This window comes from Copadichromis virginalis, linkage group LG1, assembly GCF_057382275.1.
Source record: "Copadichromis virginalis isolate Kocher_CV1m ecotype Utaka linkage group LG1, C_Virginalis_male_GT1.1, whole genome shotgun sequence".
Classification (NCBI taxonomy): Eukaryota; Metazoa; Chordata; class Actinopteri; order Cichliformes; family Cichlidae; genus Copadichromis; species Copadichromis virginalis.
The window spans coordinates 14946310-14968436 of NC_140618.1; the positions used below are offsets into that span (position 1 = coordinate 14946310).

Consider the following 22127-nt stretch of genomic DNA (forward strand, 5'->3'; position numbering starts at 1 on the left):
GCATCCTCTTAAACCCTCTTATCCTTTCCTTTCCTTTCTTCTCCTCTCCTTTCCTCTTCTCTCCTCCTCCAGGGTACATGACACCTCTGTCTTTCTTATCCATCTTTAAGTGGTAACCACGGTAACATCCAATCCCCTGAGAGATAGGTCTAATTAAATTAGGACTCCTTTGTGTCAATTAATTAACGAGACAGAGAGGGAGACAGCAATAGAGAGACCAAGATTGGGCAAGAGACAGTAAAAGAGTCGGAAAGCCAGAGAGTCAAAGTGAGCAAGAGGGGCCTTCTACTCAAATGGCTTCTATAAATTAGTCTTGTTGTAGAAGAAAAGGAGAAAAAGTGAGTTTAGCAAGCCTAAGAATAACAAAAGAGTGAATACTTAACACGTACATACATACAGACCCAGCCTTGTAAATCAAAGATCCATCTCCCTCCTCCTTTTACTATCTGCTTGCATAGAAGGCGATGCGAGTCTCATTTTTCTTGCCATCATTAACTACTCAAAGAGATTAAAATCTGTCTTTATTTTTTGTGTAATGTACACTATATTGATACATACTTCTCTCTGTCATTTCTCACAGGTGTTCGTCTGGACAGGGTTCGCGGTGGAAGACAGAAGTACAAACGCCGGATAGATGCAGACAACAGCCCGTACCTGAATCCACAGCTGGCTCTGCCCCCCAAGAAGCCATGTAAGAAAACACACATGCAAAAAAACACACATGCTCTGACTACAAACAGCATGTAAGATGGTGCTTTTCTCTACAAAGTTGACGTGGGATTTTCAAGGACACATGCGTGCTGACTTTAACAACTAGATGTGCAGAGGATCTGATGTCGTGTGTGGAAGAAACTACAAAATGACGGGCAACTGACTGCACACAAAATAATTTTCAACAAAATATCGTATTACCTTAGTAGACAGTGCTCAAGCAATAACCAGTTTCTGTCCTAATGGAAACAGTTGGCCAGTAAAAACATTTCAACTTACACACACACATAAACAGAAACACAGTAGTGAGAAGCCCATCTGTTTGGGACCATGTTTATCTCCCTGTTTCTGCTGCTACCAGTTTGGGATCATAACATTTTATATGTGTAATATTTCACCATAAAGGTATTCATTTAGCACCAGTTGGATTGGCTGCAGTTTTTTAAAGAATAAAACCGCAGCCAAAGCCTGATGAGTAAAAATTAACAAGGGAAAGAGTGACTGAGAGTGACAGAGAGACAGGTAGAGACAGAGAGGGAGAAAGACCGAGTCTAAACAAGGCCGTTTCTCAGAGAGAGAGGAGGGAAGAGGGGTGAGAGAAAAGGAGGGAGGGAGACCAGCCAGAGCCCTAATCCGGATTAAATCCAATCTGGCAACCGCATCAAACTAGAGTTAGCTCTCTAGCTAACCGTCTGCCTCCACACACACGTCACACACACACACACCCATATGCAGTGCAGATTGAGCAGTGTTTAGCAGCTTGGTCCCCAAAGCCCATTTTGCTTAAAGCTGGAGCATATTCTGGTTTAGGCCAATATGCTGAATGGCTGCACAACAGCTTACTGGGACTTTTGCACTACTAATCATTGAAATGATGGGATAAAGTGAATATGTGTACACTATGTGTGTGTGTTTGTACTGTGTGTGTTTGCTTACACAAAGCACCTGTGAGCTATCTGAAGGCCTTCCTTGGCAGGCTATTTAATTTAAAATTATATTTAACTCTTTTTAGTCTTGTTAAACTATTCTTATCAGGCATCATAATTTGGAAGAGAATACAGGAAAAAAATATGTATTTAATCTGTGCTAGTTACATCTGTTCCATAATATGAATGATTATTTCCATGAAGATAAATCTGTCCAACTTAAAATCAAATTTGCACATTTAAAAAATACATTACAGTTAATGTAGACTTACTTTATCTCTCTTGTTCATTCTCTCTCTCACACAGTCAATACACACACGTTGTGTCCCTCTGTCTCTCCCTCAGATACACTCACACAGCCTATCTATCTGTTGCCCAATCCCTAGCTTCAGCGTCCCCATTGATTGTGTGAGAACAGAACAATAGCCCAGGGTTTGGAAATGGGCTTCCATTGATTCTAATTAGGGAAACATTAAATAAGATTTACCCACAGATACTGCAGTATATGTATACACTCACACACTGTGTATGTGTGGGTGTATGTAAGAGAATTGGGGGTGGTGGACAGTGTTAGATCAATACACAACTCATCCCCACAACTCTCTTTCACTCTCTCTTGCTGTTTATCTCTATCTAGCTGTCGCTCTCTGGACTCCTCCTGTCTGTCTTTTACAATCTATTCATGACTCACTTTCTACCTTTCTATCTTTTCCCATTTTTTTCATTGCTAATCTTGCTCTCTTTTTCTATCCTTCACTTCACTCTTGCGCTTCTATCCTCTGTTATTATTCCCATGCTTGATTAGTCAGTGGATTAATTTGGAAGCAGGGTATCAGTCTGTTACTAATGGGCCATAGAGGTCTCATCACCACATGTCACCATTACCGGCTGAGCCGTTTGGCTTTCAGTGTTATCTTTCCCTGCTGTATGTATCAGTGAAACTTCTTAAGACTGTCTTACAAAACAACAGTTTTGGGCATCTTGGATCAACTGGCGATAGAAGGCTATAACCACTGGAGAATCGAAAACATTTCAATACCTTGTTTGATTTTTTTTGTGCAGTCCTTTTTTATGTTTTGTGCTAAACTCTACAAAGGCTTTCAGATAAGATCAACACTTGAAATTTGGTGTTTTTGAAGGAATAGTGTGTTTTTGGCAGATTCAAGGGTTGAAAGGTTTTAAATTTATGCTTATTGCAACGTGAACATCTGAAAATTGTGTGTTGATTTCATACTCCTAACGTTTCATACTCCTAATGTTTCATACTCCTAACGAGTCTGAATTTACATGCTTCATTTTTGCGTATGGGAATACAGACAGGTGAGAAATTAAAGGGAAAAAGAGCACCATGTGATATATTGGTCCAAAATCTGCAATAGTTCTTCAGTGGGATGACTCCAAGGTGAAAGCATACGATTCACATCATTTTACGGAACAATTTAGTGACCTAGGTGATCATTAATTTGCAATCACTGTTCACTCCATGGGGAGATGTGGTCCCAAACAATGCAAGCAAAATGCACCCCCTATCAAAATAGATCCACCAGTTCTCCTTCATTTGTCCACTGTGCGTGTTTGTCTTAAATATAGCTTAAGACGTATGTGTTACCAGCAGGCCATAATATGAGATTTGCACATGACCTTTCATATTTTTGTACCGGACTGGGGTGAAACAACTTGTAGCCTTACACGACAAAAATTCACCATTTCTCTGTCTCTGTGTCTTTCTCCTTGTCTGGTGGTCATGTCAGTTGCCTTTGGCTGCCTTGCAGATAACAAAATCGTATCTCACCTGCTGGTGGCTGAGCCAGAGAAGATTTATGCCATGCCGGACCCGACAGTACCAGACAGCGACATCAAGGCCCTGACTACGCTGTGTGACCTGGCAGACAGAGAGCTGGTGGTCAACATTGGTTGGGCCAAACATATTCCAGGTAGGGAAAAAGAAAATTCTCCTGTGCCCTTTCTCTCACAGGTTCATTACTAAAAGCGAGGAATTTAAGAATTTAATCTTCTTAAACTAACTTAAACTAACCTCTTTTCTCTCGTAATCTGATAAAATTTGGAGCTGGAGTACAAGATCGCAAAATTAACATAATAACTCAAGTGATTCAAGATGAGGTCTATGGCAAAATGTTTAGCTTTTGTTTCAGCGAATAAAAACTTATTGAACAAGACTATGCTGAACATCCATATGTACATACACAAAAGGACTCAAATATATGCACAGGCACACATGTAATGTAGATTTAATTTGTTGTTTTGAGTCATGCCTGTGTTTTCTCTGTCCTTACCCTTTTTACAAGTAAGTGGCTCAAGTTAGGCAGGTTATGTACTGGGCTCAGAGTGCATGTGGGCATGTACGTTCGTGTGTGTGTGTGTGTGTGTGTGTGTGTGTGTGTGTGTGTGTGTGTGTGTGTGTGTGTGTGCAGCTTTCTGTATAAAGCGAGCGAAGCGCAACGATTGCTTGGCGGAGGAGAGAAGATGGCGTGATTAGATGAACGAGGAAGGCAATCCACTGCTCACAGAGAAAGATAGAACTCTTCATCTTCCCTGTGTGTGTGTGTGTGTGTGTGTGTGTGTGTGTGTGTGTGTGTGTGTGTGTGTGTGTGTGTGAAGTGAACACCTTATGAAATCCTCACTGTTTACAGCGCTGAACACCTATCTAATACTCACACTCACACCAAGCTCATACAAACACCCATACATGTCCACACACAAAGTGATCTACTGTTCACTCAGGTTGGAAAGGATTGTCAGAAAGAAATACGCCTCCTCAACGTTCTTTATCAGCCTCTCACACACGCATGCACACAAACGCACACACACACACACACAAAGAATAGAGTCAGATAGACCTGTTAACCTTTTTTCAGCCATCTTGTTCCACATCTTGTCGTGCATGTGTGTGTGTGGTGACTCTCTGCAGGTTGCACATGTGAACACACACATGCACAAGTCTTTGCTCTCCATGGTACAGTAATTTTTTTAATCAAATTGATGGAGAGAGACAGAGAGACAAAGAAAAAAAAGACAGAGGCAGAGAGAGGGGAGGTGAAGCCAATTTATGCTTCATGATATGGCTGCGATGTGCCGCATACACACGCGCGCGCACACACCCATACACGCACACAAAGGCTGCTAACAGTGGTAACAACGTGTCAAGGCAAGCGCCAGGCAGCTAATTTGAAGTCATTAGATGTCTGCCGTACTGGCAACAATTTGTTACGCTCTCACACACACAAACACACCCAGAAAAACACATCACATACACACACTGAGTTAAGAGCCGTCTGTGGATAGCGAGGAGCCTAAATTGTAAACTAATTTAAACATCACTCAGCGTTAGAGAGGCTGCCTGCAAGACAGGCCCCCGGATAACAAGGCTAGGGTACGCGCGTTTGTGTGTGTCAGTGTGTGTGTCATGTTTGACACACACAGTCACCCGACGTTAGAGACTTTTGACACCACACACGCACATATTCACGCATATCTCTTTGATTGGTTCTTTTATTCTAAGACTTATGTGTGTGCACGCTGATTTCCATACTGATATGGCCTTATGCAAACATTTGATATGTCATTAGGAGAGGAAAATGAGGTTTCAGACACACTGAGTGTATCTGGTTATCCCACAAGGAATCATGCGCGTGTACTTCACAGATCCGCGTGTTTCAAAGAGAGTGATGAAATGCGGGCAAATATATAAACACAGATGTGCCACATAAGGCTTTTTTGCTGATTCAAACGGTGACAAGACATAGACAAATGACTCCAAACGTGCACACATTTTCATACAGTGGTACGTGAGCAGGAAACGGTCACACTCTGAAACTGCGGGCCTGTGGAAATATCAGAAGTTATTATTCAGAGGCCATGAAAGGCCTTACCATCCAATATGGATTAGTAAAGCGAAGATCTCATTTTAATAGCTCTCAAAGAGACAACTCCAGTTGCGTATTAGGCTACATGTCATCGTCAAGTGTGTATGCGTGTTTGAAGGAGGAAAGAAGAGCAGTCAGGTGAGAAGAGCGGGGGAAGAACAGCAAATATTTAAACAGGAGCAAATGAGAGAGTGAATTAAAAGAAAGAAAGGCCATTCAAATGAGCCATTTATCTGTCAGTAGAATTAGTCTTTTCATCCTCTTTTCTTTCTTCTTACTCTCTCTTTCTCTCTGTCTTTCTCTTTCTCTCTCTCTCTCCTTCCATAATAGCTAAATGACTACCGGGCAGTCATACTAGCAGCTCTTATCTAGACTCATGAACACAAAAGAGCGAGACAGACAAGCGAGCACTTGACTTGACGAAAGAGCAAGGAACGAACAAATGAATGAATCAACGAATGAGAGCTAGAACCTATAACGCCGTCTATTTTAACAGAACTAGAGGCCTTGCCATTAGTGCTTTTTTTTTTCACAATCCCCCCTCCCCTGTTCTGTCTTTATTCACGAAAGAAATTGCTCTTGGGCCACCCCCCACATCCCCTCCACTATTCTCTTGCTTCCCTATCTCCTCTAACTTGCTCTTTCTTTTCTTACAGTCTTTCTTCCTCTTTTTCTTTCTTTCCCCTTTCAATTTTGACACTCGGGATAAGCAGTCTATGTGCCAGCAGTAGCACGGCATGATTGAGTTGTAAAAAAATGGGGGATGGGAGGTGAAGAGGGGTTTGCCATCGGTTCGTTTATTTAATCGGTCTTTATGGAGATAGAGAAGAAGGGGTTTGGACTTTGGTGGTGATGGAATAACAGGTGAGGAACACTTCCTTCTTGTTCTGCATACTTTTCTCTTTTTCTTTTACATTCACTGTCTTTAATATGTCTCTTTATTGTTTTTTCCCTTTTCCCCCTCTATTCCTCTTATATGGATTTGGAGATGAACTTGGGGGTTAAAACACTCTGGTGTGAGCATAGTTGAGGTTCAGCTGTTATCACATTCGCAGTGTGCTTTAGCTTTTGTACTTCAAAAAAGCTATTTTGAATTTATATATCAAGCGTAATGAATCTCTTAAAGTAATTTTGTACATTAATTATATGAGTAGGCTTATTCAAAACAAATAACACTGTGTAACGTTTACAGCTGAAGCCAATAACCGCTTTAGAAAATTTTGACTTATGCTCTTTTTTTCTGTTTTATTCCCTAGTAAGTAACATATTCCTTCTTCCCTGCTAGTTATTACAAATGGACATTTATTTTATTTTTTCTCTTATGCCCTGTTCTTTAGTCATTTATCGCAGCTGTTACCAGACTTTATTTCATTCTTGAGAGATGTTTGATTGCTCTCTTTATTTTCTCTTTGTCTCTTTATTTTCTTTTTTCTGTTGTTCTATGTTGATGATTATTCAAAATATAATCTTATTTATACAACTTGCCATACCGAAAGTATTTTAGTAATTGATTAGAAACGTACACAGGTATAATAGTGGCAAAGTTCAGGTGTAGAATAACACATGCGTTGAAAGAACAGGAAATGGGATGTGAACAGTCTAGATAACCTAGATACTCCCAGAGAGCATTTAACACAATACTGTTTTGACCCATTGGCTAAATACCCCACCCCCCCACCCTTCCCTCTTAAAACTGTCCCGTGACGTCCTCCTTTTGCTCTCTATCCCTCTGTGTCTTTCTGTCTTTCCCTCATTTTCTCCCCCTCCCTGACCTGACCTCCCACCCTCTCTCTCTGTGGTATTCTTAACCTCTTCATTATCAAGTCACCATCATTTCTCAACCCCTATCCCCTCCCATGGTCCTCTTCTCACATCCTCCCAGCCAGCAACCACTGACTGGAAGGCCAGTGCTCGTTGGTTTTGCTTATGTGTTCAGATTGAGATGATTATCCTGATCGCTATTTGAAATGTGCCTCTCTACAAACGTTGACATATCGCAGTAAAGCAGCCAAAGAGGAAAGTCGCCCTCAGATTTTGTAGCCAGTGTTCGTTTCTTCTGGTGTTTCTCTTTTGGACATGTTTTAAACGGTTTTCACTTAGAGATTTAGCCAACCAGTCGAGCAGTTAGCCGTTCTGTCTGTTAGTTAGCCAATCAGTGAGTCAAGTAACTACACAGCCAGTCAATCAGCCAGAGAGGCAGCCAGTAGTCAGCAAATATTGATTAATAGAAGTGTCCTGCTCCTTTTAGCAAATCAAATGTTGAGTCTCGGCAGTCATGGGGAACCTTTAGACACACATACATATACACACGCGTACAAGATGCAAAACAGCTCTGTGTGCGTGTGCATGTGTGTGTTTGCTCACATCTGTGCGCATGTAGAGTGAGACAGATGTAAAAGCCCAGACTGGTGATGTGATGATGTCACTCTACAGCCCTCCTGATTAAGTCTGGTGATGTCATCAATCAGCAAAGAGGTTGCTCCGCTTAGTAACAGAGTGGTAAATCAGAAGAAAAACAACCCACACAAACAAGTGAGCTCTACTGGCATCAAACTTCTAAAATAATATTATTGCCTCCTTTTGTCCTAATTTCTTCCCTCACTGTTCATTATTGTGAATTCCCTACTACATTTTACAGTATTTCTCCCCCTCAAAGATATTGCCCCTAAGATTCCATGAAATAAACGCGCGGAAATACACATGGAAACAACTAGACGCACAAGCAGATATGCCCCCATTCTGTCGGCTAAGGCTAGCTCACCTTGACAGTCACAGCATGGTGGGTGCCTTCTTAAGCACAAACACAACACACAAAAAATACAGTGCATTCACATGGACATACACATATAGCTCACCATACAGACATTATATTTTTTGACAGTGTAAAAGCAAACAGAAATACAGGTGATTTATAACTTGTGCTCTCATTTATTCTCCTAAACCTTCACGTCTTTACGTGCATAACATGATAAAAGGTTATGTTTGTGTGGAAAACGATGACATTTAAAACAAGATTTTTAACAGCAGATGTTTTAAAAATGTTTAATGGTAGAAAACTCTTGCGAATTCCTGAGATTTGCCTGGATGGAGAGTAAACACCATTAGCCAGAAAACAAAGGTGTTGATACTGGACATTTTACATTCAATCACTAGATTTTGTTCCTATGCTTATAAACTCACTTTAAATGACAATAAAGACTCTACCCAATCTATATGCTGATGGGGTCAAACTCATAAATATGACTTTATTAGAGTTTGATTTAGATTTAGTATTTGATTTAGTTCATTGCCTTGGTCATTCTTGCCATTGTTATCGAGGGTCTCAGGGTCTTCAGTACGTAATTTTTATGTGTGTTTCTAGTCTCTGTTGATTTTCTCTGAGCTCTGTTTGGCGTGTTTGATTTCCATTTCTGCTCATCCCTGAGCTAGATAACACATTTAGAGGCTGAGGTCTTGGTTTCAAGTATATGTGTTTGCTCATGTGAACGCATGTGTTTGTCTGTTTCGTTGTCCACATTCATGCAAAAGAGTTATCTTATTTTCCAGTGCACCAGCACCATGATTTCCTCTTGCAGCCCATACAAACAAACACATCACTGTTTGCAGATGAAAACAAATATTGATGAAATCAAATTAGGAAAAGAATATTTGATATCTGAGCTTAATGTTTGGATTAAGTTGGGCTTTCTTTATTGGATTAAGCCTGTGGGTATTGGAAGCATGTCATCAATATGAGAGAACAGAGGCGAAACCATTTTCATTTCTTTGTACGCTGCTTTTTTCTTTCTTGCCTACTTGGTTGTAACTTTTTTCTTCTATTCACTTTTGTTTCTTTTCTATGTCATTATGCAGTTTTATCAACTGAATAAATGTTTTAAAATCAAATCACAATTTGAGCCCACAGATCTGCCGATATCAATTAATCTGACAAAGTAATGTGTAAAAAATAATTCTTAAATTAATCACCTTCATATCTGAAGGTTAACCTCTGGGTAATATTTATATACTACAGTATCTTGATGTAATATTAAAGAATCCCTACTATATTTACATTGCAGTAAATAGATATATAGCCATTCTCTACACTGCCACATATTTGTCAACAATGTTTCCATAAAGACGATCCTATGATGAGACTCAAACACCCAGCTTCAGGTGGTTACCTTAAAAACGCACAATAATATGTACATTCACATACACACTGCCATTGTGATAACAACAAATAAAGTCTAAGTCCCAAAATCTGTACTTCCTCGAGCAACCTCTTGGCCTGGCTCAGCGGTATGTCCACAGCGGTATGTCCTTTGTTAAAAGGCCCAGTTAAACGTGTTTACAGTCTGGTAAGAGAAAAATAATCTTTGGTATGTCGCCCCTTATAACAACTACAAACTAGGGGCATGGCCCCCTTCACTGTGAGGTAACTGCCAACACATGGACTATAGCCACAGCTGTCTCCTATGCTTCACCTCCACTAATGTCTTCCTGTAAGGCACACCCCATCCAAGAAGTTTGCGCTCCATTTGCTGAGTAAAACTGCAGTATTTTATTTGTATGCGACTTAGCACTAATTATTAGGAAGCTGTTTCAGTGCGGTGAGTGGATGCTTAAAAACCAGTGGATGATGTCATGGTGGCTACATCCATGTATGTGTCACTCAAAATAAGACCCGAATCAAAAAATGAAGTTGCATGAAAGTAATGGCAGTCCGGAACAAGAAAACTAATAGCAGTGTGTTAAGACTCACGCTAATTTTAAAATTGATGTCTGATGAAAATGTGTTTTTGGAACGGCCTCTCATTACAAGTAATTTTAATTATTGTGATTCTAATTTCTAAAAGGAAAAAGAGTCACACATTTCTTCAGTGGATAGATGGGTTTCAGTTCAAGTAAAAGCTCAGCGGTCCATTGCTGTTTTTTTTTCTTATTAGTTTGATTACATTTGCAAATCAAATTCATTTGTCTATCAGCCTTTGAGACACAGCCCGCAATCTGAGTACACTGACTAATCTGCATCAAATAATATCTGTCACACACAACACACACACGAGAAACAAGCTGCATACATTGGCGCACACCAGCCTGCATACACAAACACTTACTTCCCTGGGCACACAAACATACGCTTCTAAAAACACATACACATATTCATAAGGAAGCACTGATACGTAGTGAATGCAGACAAATGCACACATACGCATACATGCACAGTTTTATAATATGTGAAATCAGACGAGCAGTAACAAATAAATCAGCACACCATCTGAGCCCATCATCATCTAAGTCATTATTAGCAAACAGTCAGCTTTTACTACTTTCAATTTGCTTGTGTGTGTGTGTGTGTGGTTGTCCAAGAAAGAGAGAAAGAGAGATGATGTGATGTGATATGATATGATATGATATGCTGGCGGGGCATAAAGATAGATGATCATAATTACGCACAGGCCAAACTCCATTTCAAATCATCATCATCCTATTCTATCTGTTGGAGCGCACATGTACACACACACACACACACACACACACACACACACCAAAAGCAATATAAAGAGTTCACACACATACAGGGATCCAGTGACACCCACACACACGCTTAACACACCTATGCCTGCCACAAATCTAGTGGAAGGAGGGACCGACTTGTCATGGCATCACATTATTTCTGGCGGTTCATGCAAAGTTCACAGACAGGCATGAAATAGTTATTCTCTAGTTCCTCTTTCTGCTTATCTATCCACCTTTCCTCATGGTTTCTGTCTGCATCTTCCATTTTATTCTTTTTTTATTTTCCTATTTGCTGTCCTAATTCTCTCTTTCTCCACCTATCATTGCTCCTTCACTACTTATTTCTTTTCCCTTTCCTACTGCTTCTCCTGCCTTCTCTTTCTCCTCTACTTCCCTTATCTCCCATTCATGTTTGTGTTTATTTGTTTATTCCTTACCCCCCTTTGTTATTCTATTGTTTTCCTTCCTGTCTCCCTTTGCGCTCCTGTTTCTTCCACCTTCCTTCCTCCTGCATCCATCGTTCTTAAATAATGGCCTGGAGGATTCATCCTTTCCATCAGACAATAAGCAGGTGGGAAAATAGGATTGGAGCGTGCCTGTCACCAGCTGGGAACAACTTATGGCCTGTGCACACAACACACACACACACACACACACACACACACACACACACACACACACACACACACACACACACACACACACACATACAATAAACACTTTAGGGTGGTCCCTTTGCCAAAGTGTTGGATAACAGTTTTAAAAGGTCACTTATGATGAATTCCGAACAATTCAGCCTTATTTGAAATTATTTTTTAAATCATCAATTTTCATAACGATTCATTAGTTTTGTACTTTTGTTGTTGTTTTTTTAAACATCCAGAGATCAGGGCCCTGTGCTTCGTACGTCGCTTACTACATCCAAGATCAAATGAAACATCCAAGACCAAATCATCGCGCTAACTCTGAGCTCGCTATTCCGGTTCCCCGAACACACCTGTTGTTGACGATTAGTACAGCTGGATGAAGTAATGTGAGATCACTGGGTGGCCCAACAGGGGCTACGCATCGATAGTAGAAACATTGATCGGCAACCCTTTGATTGGTCGGCGAAAATGTCGAAGGAGCGCGCTCGGTATTTTTCGGCAGCAGAGCAAGAACTCTTGAGTGAGGGATTTCAGGAGTTTCAGAGTTTAATTAAAACGCAAGGGAACACTGCAAAGGCTGCAAAAGCAAGGAGAGAGGGCTGGCAGAAAGTTGCTGACAAATCAAACTCGTAAGTAATTCAATAATAACAATAATAATGGAGTGGATTTATATAGCGCTTTTCAAGGCACCCAAAGCGCTTTACAATGCCACTATTCATTCACTCTCACATTCACACACTGGTGGAGGCAGCTACGGTTGTAGCCACAGCTGCCCTGGGGCAGACTGACAGAAGCCAGGCTGCCATATTGCGCCATCGGCCCCTCTGGCCAACACCAGTAGGTGGTAGGGTAGATTTATCATATCACACCATATTATCCAATATTATATTACATTATATTATATTATAATATGTTATATTATATCCCCTTTCACATTAGAGCCACAACAGGACCCACTAGAACATGGGAACAAGTAAAAGTGAAATATAAGAATATTCTACAGAATGGTAATATTGATCACTTATATTGCTTGTCGTCTCTTGGAAAGAGACCCTGGAATACTCTGTTTGTTTGTTCATAACAGCAACCAAGAAAAGGGCAGAGCAAAAAAAAAGACAGGTGGTGGTCCTGCACCCCCTCGTCAACAAGTTGGTTAAGTGAATAATACCCTCACGGGAAAATCGATATCTCTCTATGAGCACACTGTCGCGCTGAGCTAAAGGATCCTGTCTGTCCCGCAATATACGCTGAATTCTGAGGACTCTCCTTATCAATCTTGCACCTTCCTCAATGGGTGGCTCGCGTAAACGGACAGGATATGACTGCGACAGACTTCCCAAATCCACCTTCGCTTTTATAGCCGTGGTCTCCCATCTTGATTACACGAAGTAATTTACAATTACTACTCTGAAATATGAATTACATCTGTAATAATCACATACATGTAATAGAATGTTAATAGTACATTTCCCTTTTTTAGGGAATGACCTGTATGTATCTGTGTGAAATCAATGAAAGGATCAAGTGCTGCATTATCTTTAGTTACATTGATGTTATTTATTTATGGTGAAACAGTGGTGGAATATCGCTGTTGCTTTCGTATGAATGACGCGGGCATACCTGCGTGGCCGCGATCTAATCCTGTTTACATAAAGTAAACCTGCTCCCCAGCAGGTTTACGCTTACGGCTCTGTTGCTATGACAGCAAGTCCCGGATGGGCTTCGGGGAACCGAACGATCCAGGATCACGCGAAATCGTCAACAATCTCATCCAGCTAACTCACTTAGCGCGGTACGAAGAACAGGCCCCAGACAGTAAACACTGGCAAACATTATGGAAAAATGTGGTTTACACCACTGGTTGACGAGTGGTCGCTTGCAGTCACTATGTAAAATTGGTCAAACAGTGGTATGTGACACTAGACTGAAAATCCCTTTATAATTCCTTGGTTGCAGGGGTTTTCTGTTGTTTATAAGGAAGGTGCAGACTTGTCGGAGATGAATGGTAGTGAATCTTTGAGGCAGTCACCTTCAAAGCACAATCTGTGCCTTTTAAAAAGGGATGTTTTCCATTTCTGGTGTGTGTCACACATTTTCAAGTTTCAAGTCACTACTGCTTGGTGAATCGTTGGCAAGTGTTTGCAGGCAAGTTGGTGTCTTCCATACAACCACAGCTATCTGCTAATGCTAATGACCAAACCAATTTTCATCCAGCAAAAGCCAGCAACCTGCAGCAATCACTTGCCAACCAGTGCCAGAAAGCAGTGGTTACAAAGGCCTGTGTGATTGAGGCTTGCGCTGGTGCAGAAATAAGACAATGCCAAATTTGCTTTGTTTTTACTCTATGCACATTTGAATAGATGTATTCCCTCCAAAAAGGGAGGATATATGTGCTTTTCTTGACCTTTTGACAAACTCTCTTACCACAAATGTTTTCAGATCTTTTTTTCTCTTTTCTTTTCTTTCTGCTTGAGCACTTCAGTGATGTTTTGCCACTTTTGCCACCTGCTATAGGGCAAATGACTGGGGCCTATGGTCTCAGTGCTTCACTGTGCACAAGTGCATAGAACAGACACACAGGGTAGTAATAATATGTGTATTTTTGTGTCTATTTAATCTTGATGGGATGTTTCATCTGCAGACGGCTATCACAGCTGGCCGCCTTATTGTCTGGGTGAGACTGATTGAGTCAGTGAGTGAAAGTGTGTGTGTGTGTCTGTGTGTGTGTGTGTGGGTTTTTTTTTTCAGTTTCGCTGTTAGTCTGCATGCAGGTGTGTATACCAATATACAAGTTTTTGTTTACTTATTGAATAACAAATGTATTTTTATATATCATTATATTTTATATGTATATCTATATAACCACTATAGAGCAACATGGCATTGTGTACATTTGTGTGCATTGTGAATGTGTGCTGTCCATCAAGCCACACACATAGCCGTACCAAACCATTGGCTTGGTTGCTGATGATGACATATGAGTTCCTGGCCCTGGTAATGGCTGTTAAATCTCATAATTACACGCTTCTTTATTGCAATGCATAATGACCCCGCAGCACTATTGGACAATTAATTAAGATTTTCAGCCCAGGCTTTTTCAGGCCCAGATGAGGAGGTGGAATGAGGTCTAATGTTCTTGTCTTCAAGCTACGACATTATGGTATGGTGCTGTAGGAAAGAAGGCTCTGTGTGCATCCGTTTTCATCTTTGTCTTTATTTCAGTCTTTTTAAGTCGCTCTCTCATTCTCTCTGTTCTCCCTCTCCTCATTGCTCCAATTGTTGAGCCCTTTCCTTCGATGCTTGTCCTCAATGATGATATTGGAGACCATATCTCTAATCTGTGAATGGTAAATTAATCCCTGTGGAATTTCTGGGGTCCTCTCTCTATGAACAGCTACGGGGGATTAGGAAGATAAAATCAACACAGCCTTATAATCTCATATACTGACACAAGGCATGTACAGTACAGGGACCATTGTTTTAAAGCCAATGGTCAGCAGGTTTCTACTTCTTTATACATCAATAGTGCTTAACAGAAAAAAAAAGTCTGTTTCATGACCGTTAAAATTTTTTACCTCTTTTGAACTCTGTGTTCTTACTGGATATATATTTACGTACTTTTTAAATAAGCATTCATTTTTGCTGTTTGGACAGACAATGGATTTTTTCCAGAGTGTTGCAGGATATTGTTTTGAAAAGATAATCCACCAAAGGATCAATAGACTGTCACAAGTGGTGTAATTGGACAAGCTGAGAGAGTAAATTCAGCCAAATTAGATGGATAGATTAAGTTGGTGGCAATTAGGAGAATAACGTAACAAAAAATAAGTTCAGTTGCCTAATACAATTTCATTGAAGAATGAAGAAATTCATATATAAACACAAGTAATATTTACATATCTTACAATTTCAACATCGTAATCATTTTTGTCCGTGAAAGTGTTGATCAGCAGTTTTATATGTGTTTTGAATTTGTGTGTGCCATGTGCAGACATAGTGAGTTGGTGTGTAAGCTGCTCAGCTGTGTGTTGACATGGTTCCCCTGACAAATTTGTGCTCACATGCACATCCTCACAGACACACACACAGAGTGGTCATTCCTGCCGTCATGAGCATTATATTGATGGGAGGAAGGAAAGGTAGAGGGTGAGAGAAAGATAGATGGACGCAATGAAGAAAAAGTTTTTAAATAGGCAAATGAGAAATATAATCTTTGACAATATTGCATAAAGTTCTCAGCATTTATTTCTCCAAGAAATTCTCAAATAGAGCCGACCTCTGTCACTTTAGCGGTGCTCTTCATTCCCTGTGAAGTCAAGAAGGCTTGGCCCTGTGGAACTTGCAGTGTACATGCACACATACACACTCCTTGACATAGCCCTAGTGGAGCTAGAAGTGGGTAATTAAAATGTAAATATTGATATTTTATTATTTGAAATGGCTCCACTGCAATGCTCTTAATGTCACTCCATCTGTCGTCTCCACGGAGACTTGGGGTTGCCCTCGACGACCAGCTGCCCCCACCCAAGCACCCCCAACCACGGCAACAGCTATAACACTCGACAACCATCTCTGTGTTGCAGCATTTCCATTTTGGGTCTAATTAAGTGTTAAATATTAGCACCCGCAACCACTGAGGCAGCTCGCACCACACACATACACACGCTCACGACACTCATCTCCACTACAGCAATGGTAAGATTTTAAGTGTTAATCTTGCAGTGCTGCTGATGGTGTCTAATGTATGCAATTAACAGTCAGGCAGGGCTGAGGGTTTGGTAATTAGCTGGCTGTTCACACTGATTAGAGGCTACCGCAACCCTATGACTGCTCTAGTCTCTCCCCCAGGCCACACGGAGAAAGGAGGGGGAAAAGAGAGGGGGAGTAAGGAAGGAGAATGAAACAGAAAAAGATATTTTAGCCAACAGCCCGACAGGGCATGAAAGTAAAGGTAAAATGATTTTGTGCGCAATATATGTATCTTAAAACCATATTTGTTATTTGTGTGTATATATATATATATATATATATATATATATATATATATATATATCATGTGTTCTTTATTCTTTTACTAAATGTTGAAATCAAATACAGATAAAATATGGCATTTATGGCATTTAATTCTTCATTGTTAACAAAGTTGAGCCTCAATCTCACATAGTATTCAGCAAAACATGAAAGAAACAAAAGAAACAATGAATGCTATGAATGTTTCCTTCAGTACTGTCATTTTTAAAAGTCTCTAAACCCGTTTTAACAGTGTTTTAATTGAAAAATACTACAAAGAATAGAACAGATCCTTTTTTTCCCACATATGTATGGTCAGGTTGAATTTGATACCAGTCACAAGAAAGGAAGGAAAATTTCTGTATTATAAAAACACACACACACACACACACACATTTGGTGGATTATTTCACAGCTTATCTACTTAATTCATAACAGGACAGTAACATGACTGTGTATAAAAAGAGCACCACAGAGTTGGCAAATTGTTCAATGGTTTAAGATAAGATAAGATAAGATAAGATAAGATAAGATAAGATAAGATAAGATAACCTTTATTAGTCCCACACGTGGGAAATTTGTTTTGTCACAGCAGGAAGTGGACAGTGCAAAAGTTATGACGCAAAAATTAGAATACAATAAGAATAAATACAGTACACAGCTGTACAGAATAGAATAAAATAATATACTATATACAGTAGAATAAAATAGAATAAAAATATACAATAAGATAAAAATAGAATACGAATGCTATATACAACTGAGTAAAAATACAACGATGCCAGAAAAGATTATTGCACTTAGTGTTATTGCACATGTGTGGATGTGTGTGTTTGTTCAGTTAAAGTCTTTGTTGTGGAGTCTGACAGCAGTGGGGAGGAAAGACCTGCGAAATCTCTCCGTCCCACACCGTGGGTGCCGCAGTCTCCCACTGAAGGAGCTGCTCAGTGCTGTCACAGTCTGCTGCATGGGGTGGGAGACGTTGTCCAACAGGGATGACAGCTTAGCCGCCATTCTCCTGTCACTCACCACCTCCACTGGGTCCAGAGGGCATCCTAGAACAGAGCTGGCCCTTCGGATCACCCTGTTCACCCTGTAAGAAAAAAAAGAAGAAAAAGAAGAGGAAAAACGTGGCATTTTGTGGCTTGCTTTTGAACACTCTTGAAGACCATTAAGCACTATTATTGCTGCTTGTATAGGAGCATTGAAATCTTCTTATGCAAGGTCCAAAATTTTGGATTCAAATAATTTGGATCAGGCTTGGCTGACTGAGGTTTAGGTGAAAAGGTTTTTTTGTTGTTGTTTTTAGTTTTTACAACTTTTGAATGTTGGTTGTTACGGGATAAAGATATGAGGCGGCTTGTTATCAATGCACAATTCGAGCGCCTGATCCATATGTAACCTGCTGTGAAGGCACCAATAACAGTTGCAGGGAATTTTTTCACATTTTGCAGCAACCGTCACCTGAACGTCACAAGCTTATTAGAGCTGAGAGTTGAAAGGTCAAGGTCACTGCAAGATCTAGAAAAACAGATACTTAAGTAACTTAAGAATTCATACACTAATATCACATTTTATATTTATATTTTATATTGAAAAGGTCAAATGTGAACTTCAATTTGGAATCATGAATTCTTCATGCAGGTTACATTACAGACAATGTGATTCTGAGCAGGCATGGATTTAAACTACCACACGAGTTTGATGCAGTGACATAATTTTGACAGTGTAAGATATGGCTTGACTTGTGCGCTTAAATTGCGCTTCCATATAATGTCATATCTAAACATGATGTTTTGATAGTCCAAATAGCCGGACACATATGTGTGTAGGTGAGTATGAGTCCTGTGTGCGAGTGTGTCTTTAAGCCCCTCTAAATTAGCTGGTTCTCTGGGTAGATTTGTTTCCATCTCGTTGCGCATCTCTGTGTAATTGGGTCAGCTGGTGGATGTGTGTTCATTTGTGTGTGTGTGTGACAGCATTTGCCAGTGTGTATCTCGTGTGCGTATATCTTGTGTGTGTTGTTTCAGCTTGGCCAAAGCCATCACAGGGGGTCCGTGTTCATTTTGGCCGGCGTCTGGCCGTATGGTACAGAACAGTTTGAGATGTACGCACGCACACATACACAAACGCACACGTACAAAACACCACAAGGGAGCACTTGCATTGCACAGCATGCAACAATGTGCACACATTTAAACACATACAGAAAGTGGAATGAGTGAGCGCACGGGAGCCACATAACACAGTGTGCATACAGAACAACACACACACGCAGGGTAGCGATGTGCTGGTAACTGTGGGAAACTTCACGTGTCCTCATGCAATCTCTATCTCAGTGGGCCAGTAGACTTAAATCTGTCCCCTGCAGAACACAATACGTGCACATGCTGAACATAGACAATCCACTATTCCCTTGTCACCAACAAAGCACAACTTGTTGGTAACAGAAAACAGTTAGCAACGCAGTTCTCGCTCAAGAAAGATTCGCTTCACTATGTCAGATTATGGTGAATATGCACAATTTGGCAGTCTTTTTGAAAAGAAATAGCTATGTCTCCAATTTTCAGCAGTTATTAAGATAACATTTTTTTATTTTACGTGACCTTCTCTTTGTTTTGCACAGGTTTACACTGTTGCTCCAGTGTTGGATAGCACATTGTCTACACTGGCGTTACATCATTTGGGTTTCTTTTTACACATTTGTTGAATGATGAGCTTTAGGTCATGACTCCCTAATTGCAGGGAAACACTTTTTGCAACTTGAAGGCAGTTTTCTTAAGTCTGTGAATTGTTTCTATAACATGGATGTTTCCTTTTAAATTTGTCCTGAGGCAATGATTCAAAAGGATCATTTGTATCACAATAAGCAAGTGTTAAGCACATTCAAGGACCACTGCAAGACTACAGAAGGACAACGGATACAAAGCTATTTGTAACCCAATGGGACTTTTTAAAAGACATTCTGATACCAGAGCACTCAAATATTCGCCAGCATGAACTATTTTTGAAAGAAAGTCCGAAATTTTAAGGAAAACTGAATTTCATTTTACATGACAACACTTGAGAAGAGTTAAATTAGTTTCCATATTCAATCATTCTATAATTCTCAGGTGATTTTTTTTTTTGTTTTGGGGGGGGGGGGTTTAAATGTGTATAAAATACACCTGGTCCTCCTGGTCATTATTTAAGTAATACACACGGCTGGTCTGCAATTTGGCCTATTTTGTCCAGGGCTTTAAATCTATTCATTCTCACCAGGACACAGACCCTCTTATGCTCAATTTAGAAAATAAAATCAAGTTAATTCAACAATAAACTTGTTTTATATGTATTTTTTTGTATTAATTATGCAGATATTATTCAAAGTGGAGCCCCACACAAAATGATCTTTAAAAAATGTAAAAGAATTGTCAGAGAACCTTTCAAAACTACATTATATATTCAAGCTATTAAGTCTGCTTGATTAGAGCTCAAAATTGTTCGCCTGTTTTGCTTCTATGGACAAAAAGACACACACACAAAAAAAATCAAGACACCGCCACTTAAATGGAAAGTGTCCCATTTAACCTCTTAAGCCCCAACGCCCCCTGATATGGGGGCAAAAGGCAGGAGATCAGTTAAGCTTGGGGCTAAAGAGGTTAACCTGGGTTACAGGATGTGAATACTAGTCATGCGTTAATAACTGGTTACCAGATCACCATCACAACCGGTTTTCACACCTGTCGGAATACAGGCGCGGAGAATCAGTTGTCGAAGATGTACATTGCCGTCGTCATACAAATACACCGACTCATATGCGCGTACACTTCTCGGTGTATATACACAAGTATATGGGCACCCATAAGCGTCACAGTCTCTTCTCACTGGTTTCCATTTGCCCTGTAACCATGCGAAAACAAATATAGGCCTCTTAGATATGTGTGTTCGTGTGCATCTATGGAGCAACTGGGGCATGAGAGAGGGCTATCTTATGTGTGTGTGTGTCTGTGTTAGACTGTTGTGCAGTCTCGGGTGTAAACGTGCAGTCAGGACTCATTTGGCAGACAAACAGGCCGCAGGGTGGCTAGGGAATCGACGTGTGTTTGTGGGTGTGTTTGTTTTTTATGCGGGTATCTGATAGAGAAAAGGGAAGAGGAAAGAGTGCACAAGCAAGAGGTAGAGGTTAAGTTTGCATGACTGCACTGTAGCCTCTTTCTGTCAGTGCACACACATAAGTGCATCTGTACCGTCATAGGTTTGTTCTACTTTAGCAGACCACCTATACACAAATACTAACTATAGATAAGATTAATATCCAGCCCAAAACTTGGTGTTACCAGATGGAAGCAGTTATCCAGTAATAATTTTATACGGTGCTGTTTGAAGTTCTTGCCGATATTTTTTAGGCAAATATTTCAACTTTGTTGCAAACGGCAAACAACATCGACACAAACACACTCATGCTAACTCACACAGTATGAGATGCCTTATCAACAATGGGCAGAAAGGAAATGTAATTAGAACCAAATAAGAAACCTTCTTTTGTCAAGTGAAATCACAGGTATGAAAGAAAGGTCTCCACCCCTCCCACTACCACCACTGCCGCCCTTCTTTCTAACAACTCACCCCCTTTTACTTTCTTCTCTCTTCCAACTCACTCTTTCTGATACACTCTCTCTCCCTCTCTCTCTCTCTTCCCATCAATATCTCTCTCTCTCTCTCCATCATCAGCACTAAATTCCCATTGATGTTTCTTTTCTTCTGTTGTATCGATTGCTTCATGAGAAGGAGGGGAGGAATGTAGGAAGGGAAGAAGGGAAAGATGGCGTTATCTGTTAATTAATTTGTCCTGAAGCCGGCCGCCTATTAATCAGACAGATAAGAGGCATTGGATGGCTGAACGGCGCAGACAGGCTGGTGGGGAGGGAAGAGGGAGAGGTACACACACCAACGTACACACACAAACACAGACAGAGATACGCATGCAGAGTCCCGTGGAAACATGTATGGGAATGTATGCATACACACGGAATGCAAATATGCTGATGAGTTATGTACAAATGTGCAGTTTAAGCACACATATATTCACACAAGGACAAAAAAAATTTCACACACTGCACAAATCTGCTCACACACGCAGACACCATCCTGATAAAAATCATTGATGTGCCTCAATAAGAAAAGCTGCACTTTCAGCTCAATAAATTAATCACTGTGGTTTTAATTATTGGTGTTTTCTGTGTGTGTGTGTGTGTGTGTGTGTGTGTGTGTGTGTGTGTGTGTGTGTGTGTGTGTGTGTGTGTGTGTGTGTGTGTGTGTGTGTGTTGCACACATCTGTACACCTTATGTATCATTAGGAGGATAGAGGACTATGCAAACAGCACTGTTAATATACAGACACTTATACAGACACTTTCCATATGAAGTTGACATTCACGGTATATTTGTGTATATGTGATTCAGTG

General features: G+C 40.4%; 1 protein-coding gene across 8 annotated transcripts in view; it reads left to right on the forward strand.

The window, feature by feature from the left end:
- The window catches only part of esrrga (estrogen-related receptor gamma a), a 178569-nt gene that overhangs the window by 144488 nt on the left and 11954 nt on the right, over positions 1-22127 (forward strand). For 6 of the 8 annotated variants that reach the window (XM_085452150.1, XM_085452136.1, XM_085452144.1 and 3 more), the window contains 2 exons: positions 581-691; positions 3389-3571. In XM_085452150.1, coding sequence (XP_085308276.1) covers positions 581-691; positions 3389-3571 — 294 coding nt within the window. The remainder of the gene's footprint in view (positions 1-580; positions 692-3388; positions 3572-22127) is intronic. The other 2 variants (XM_085452121.1, XM_085452128.1) reach the window with 1 other exon arrangement.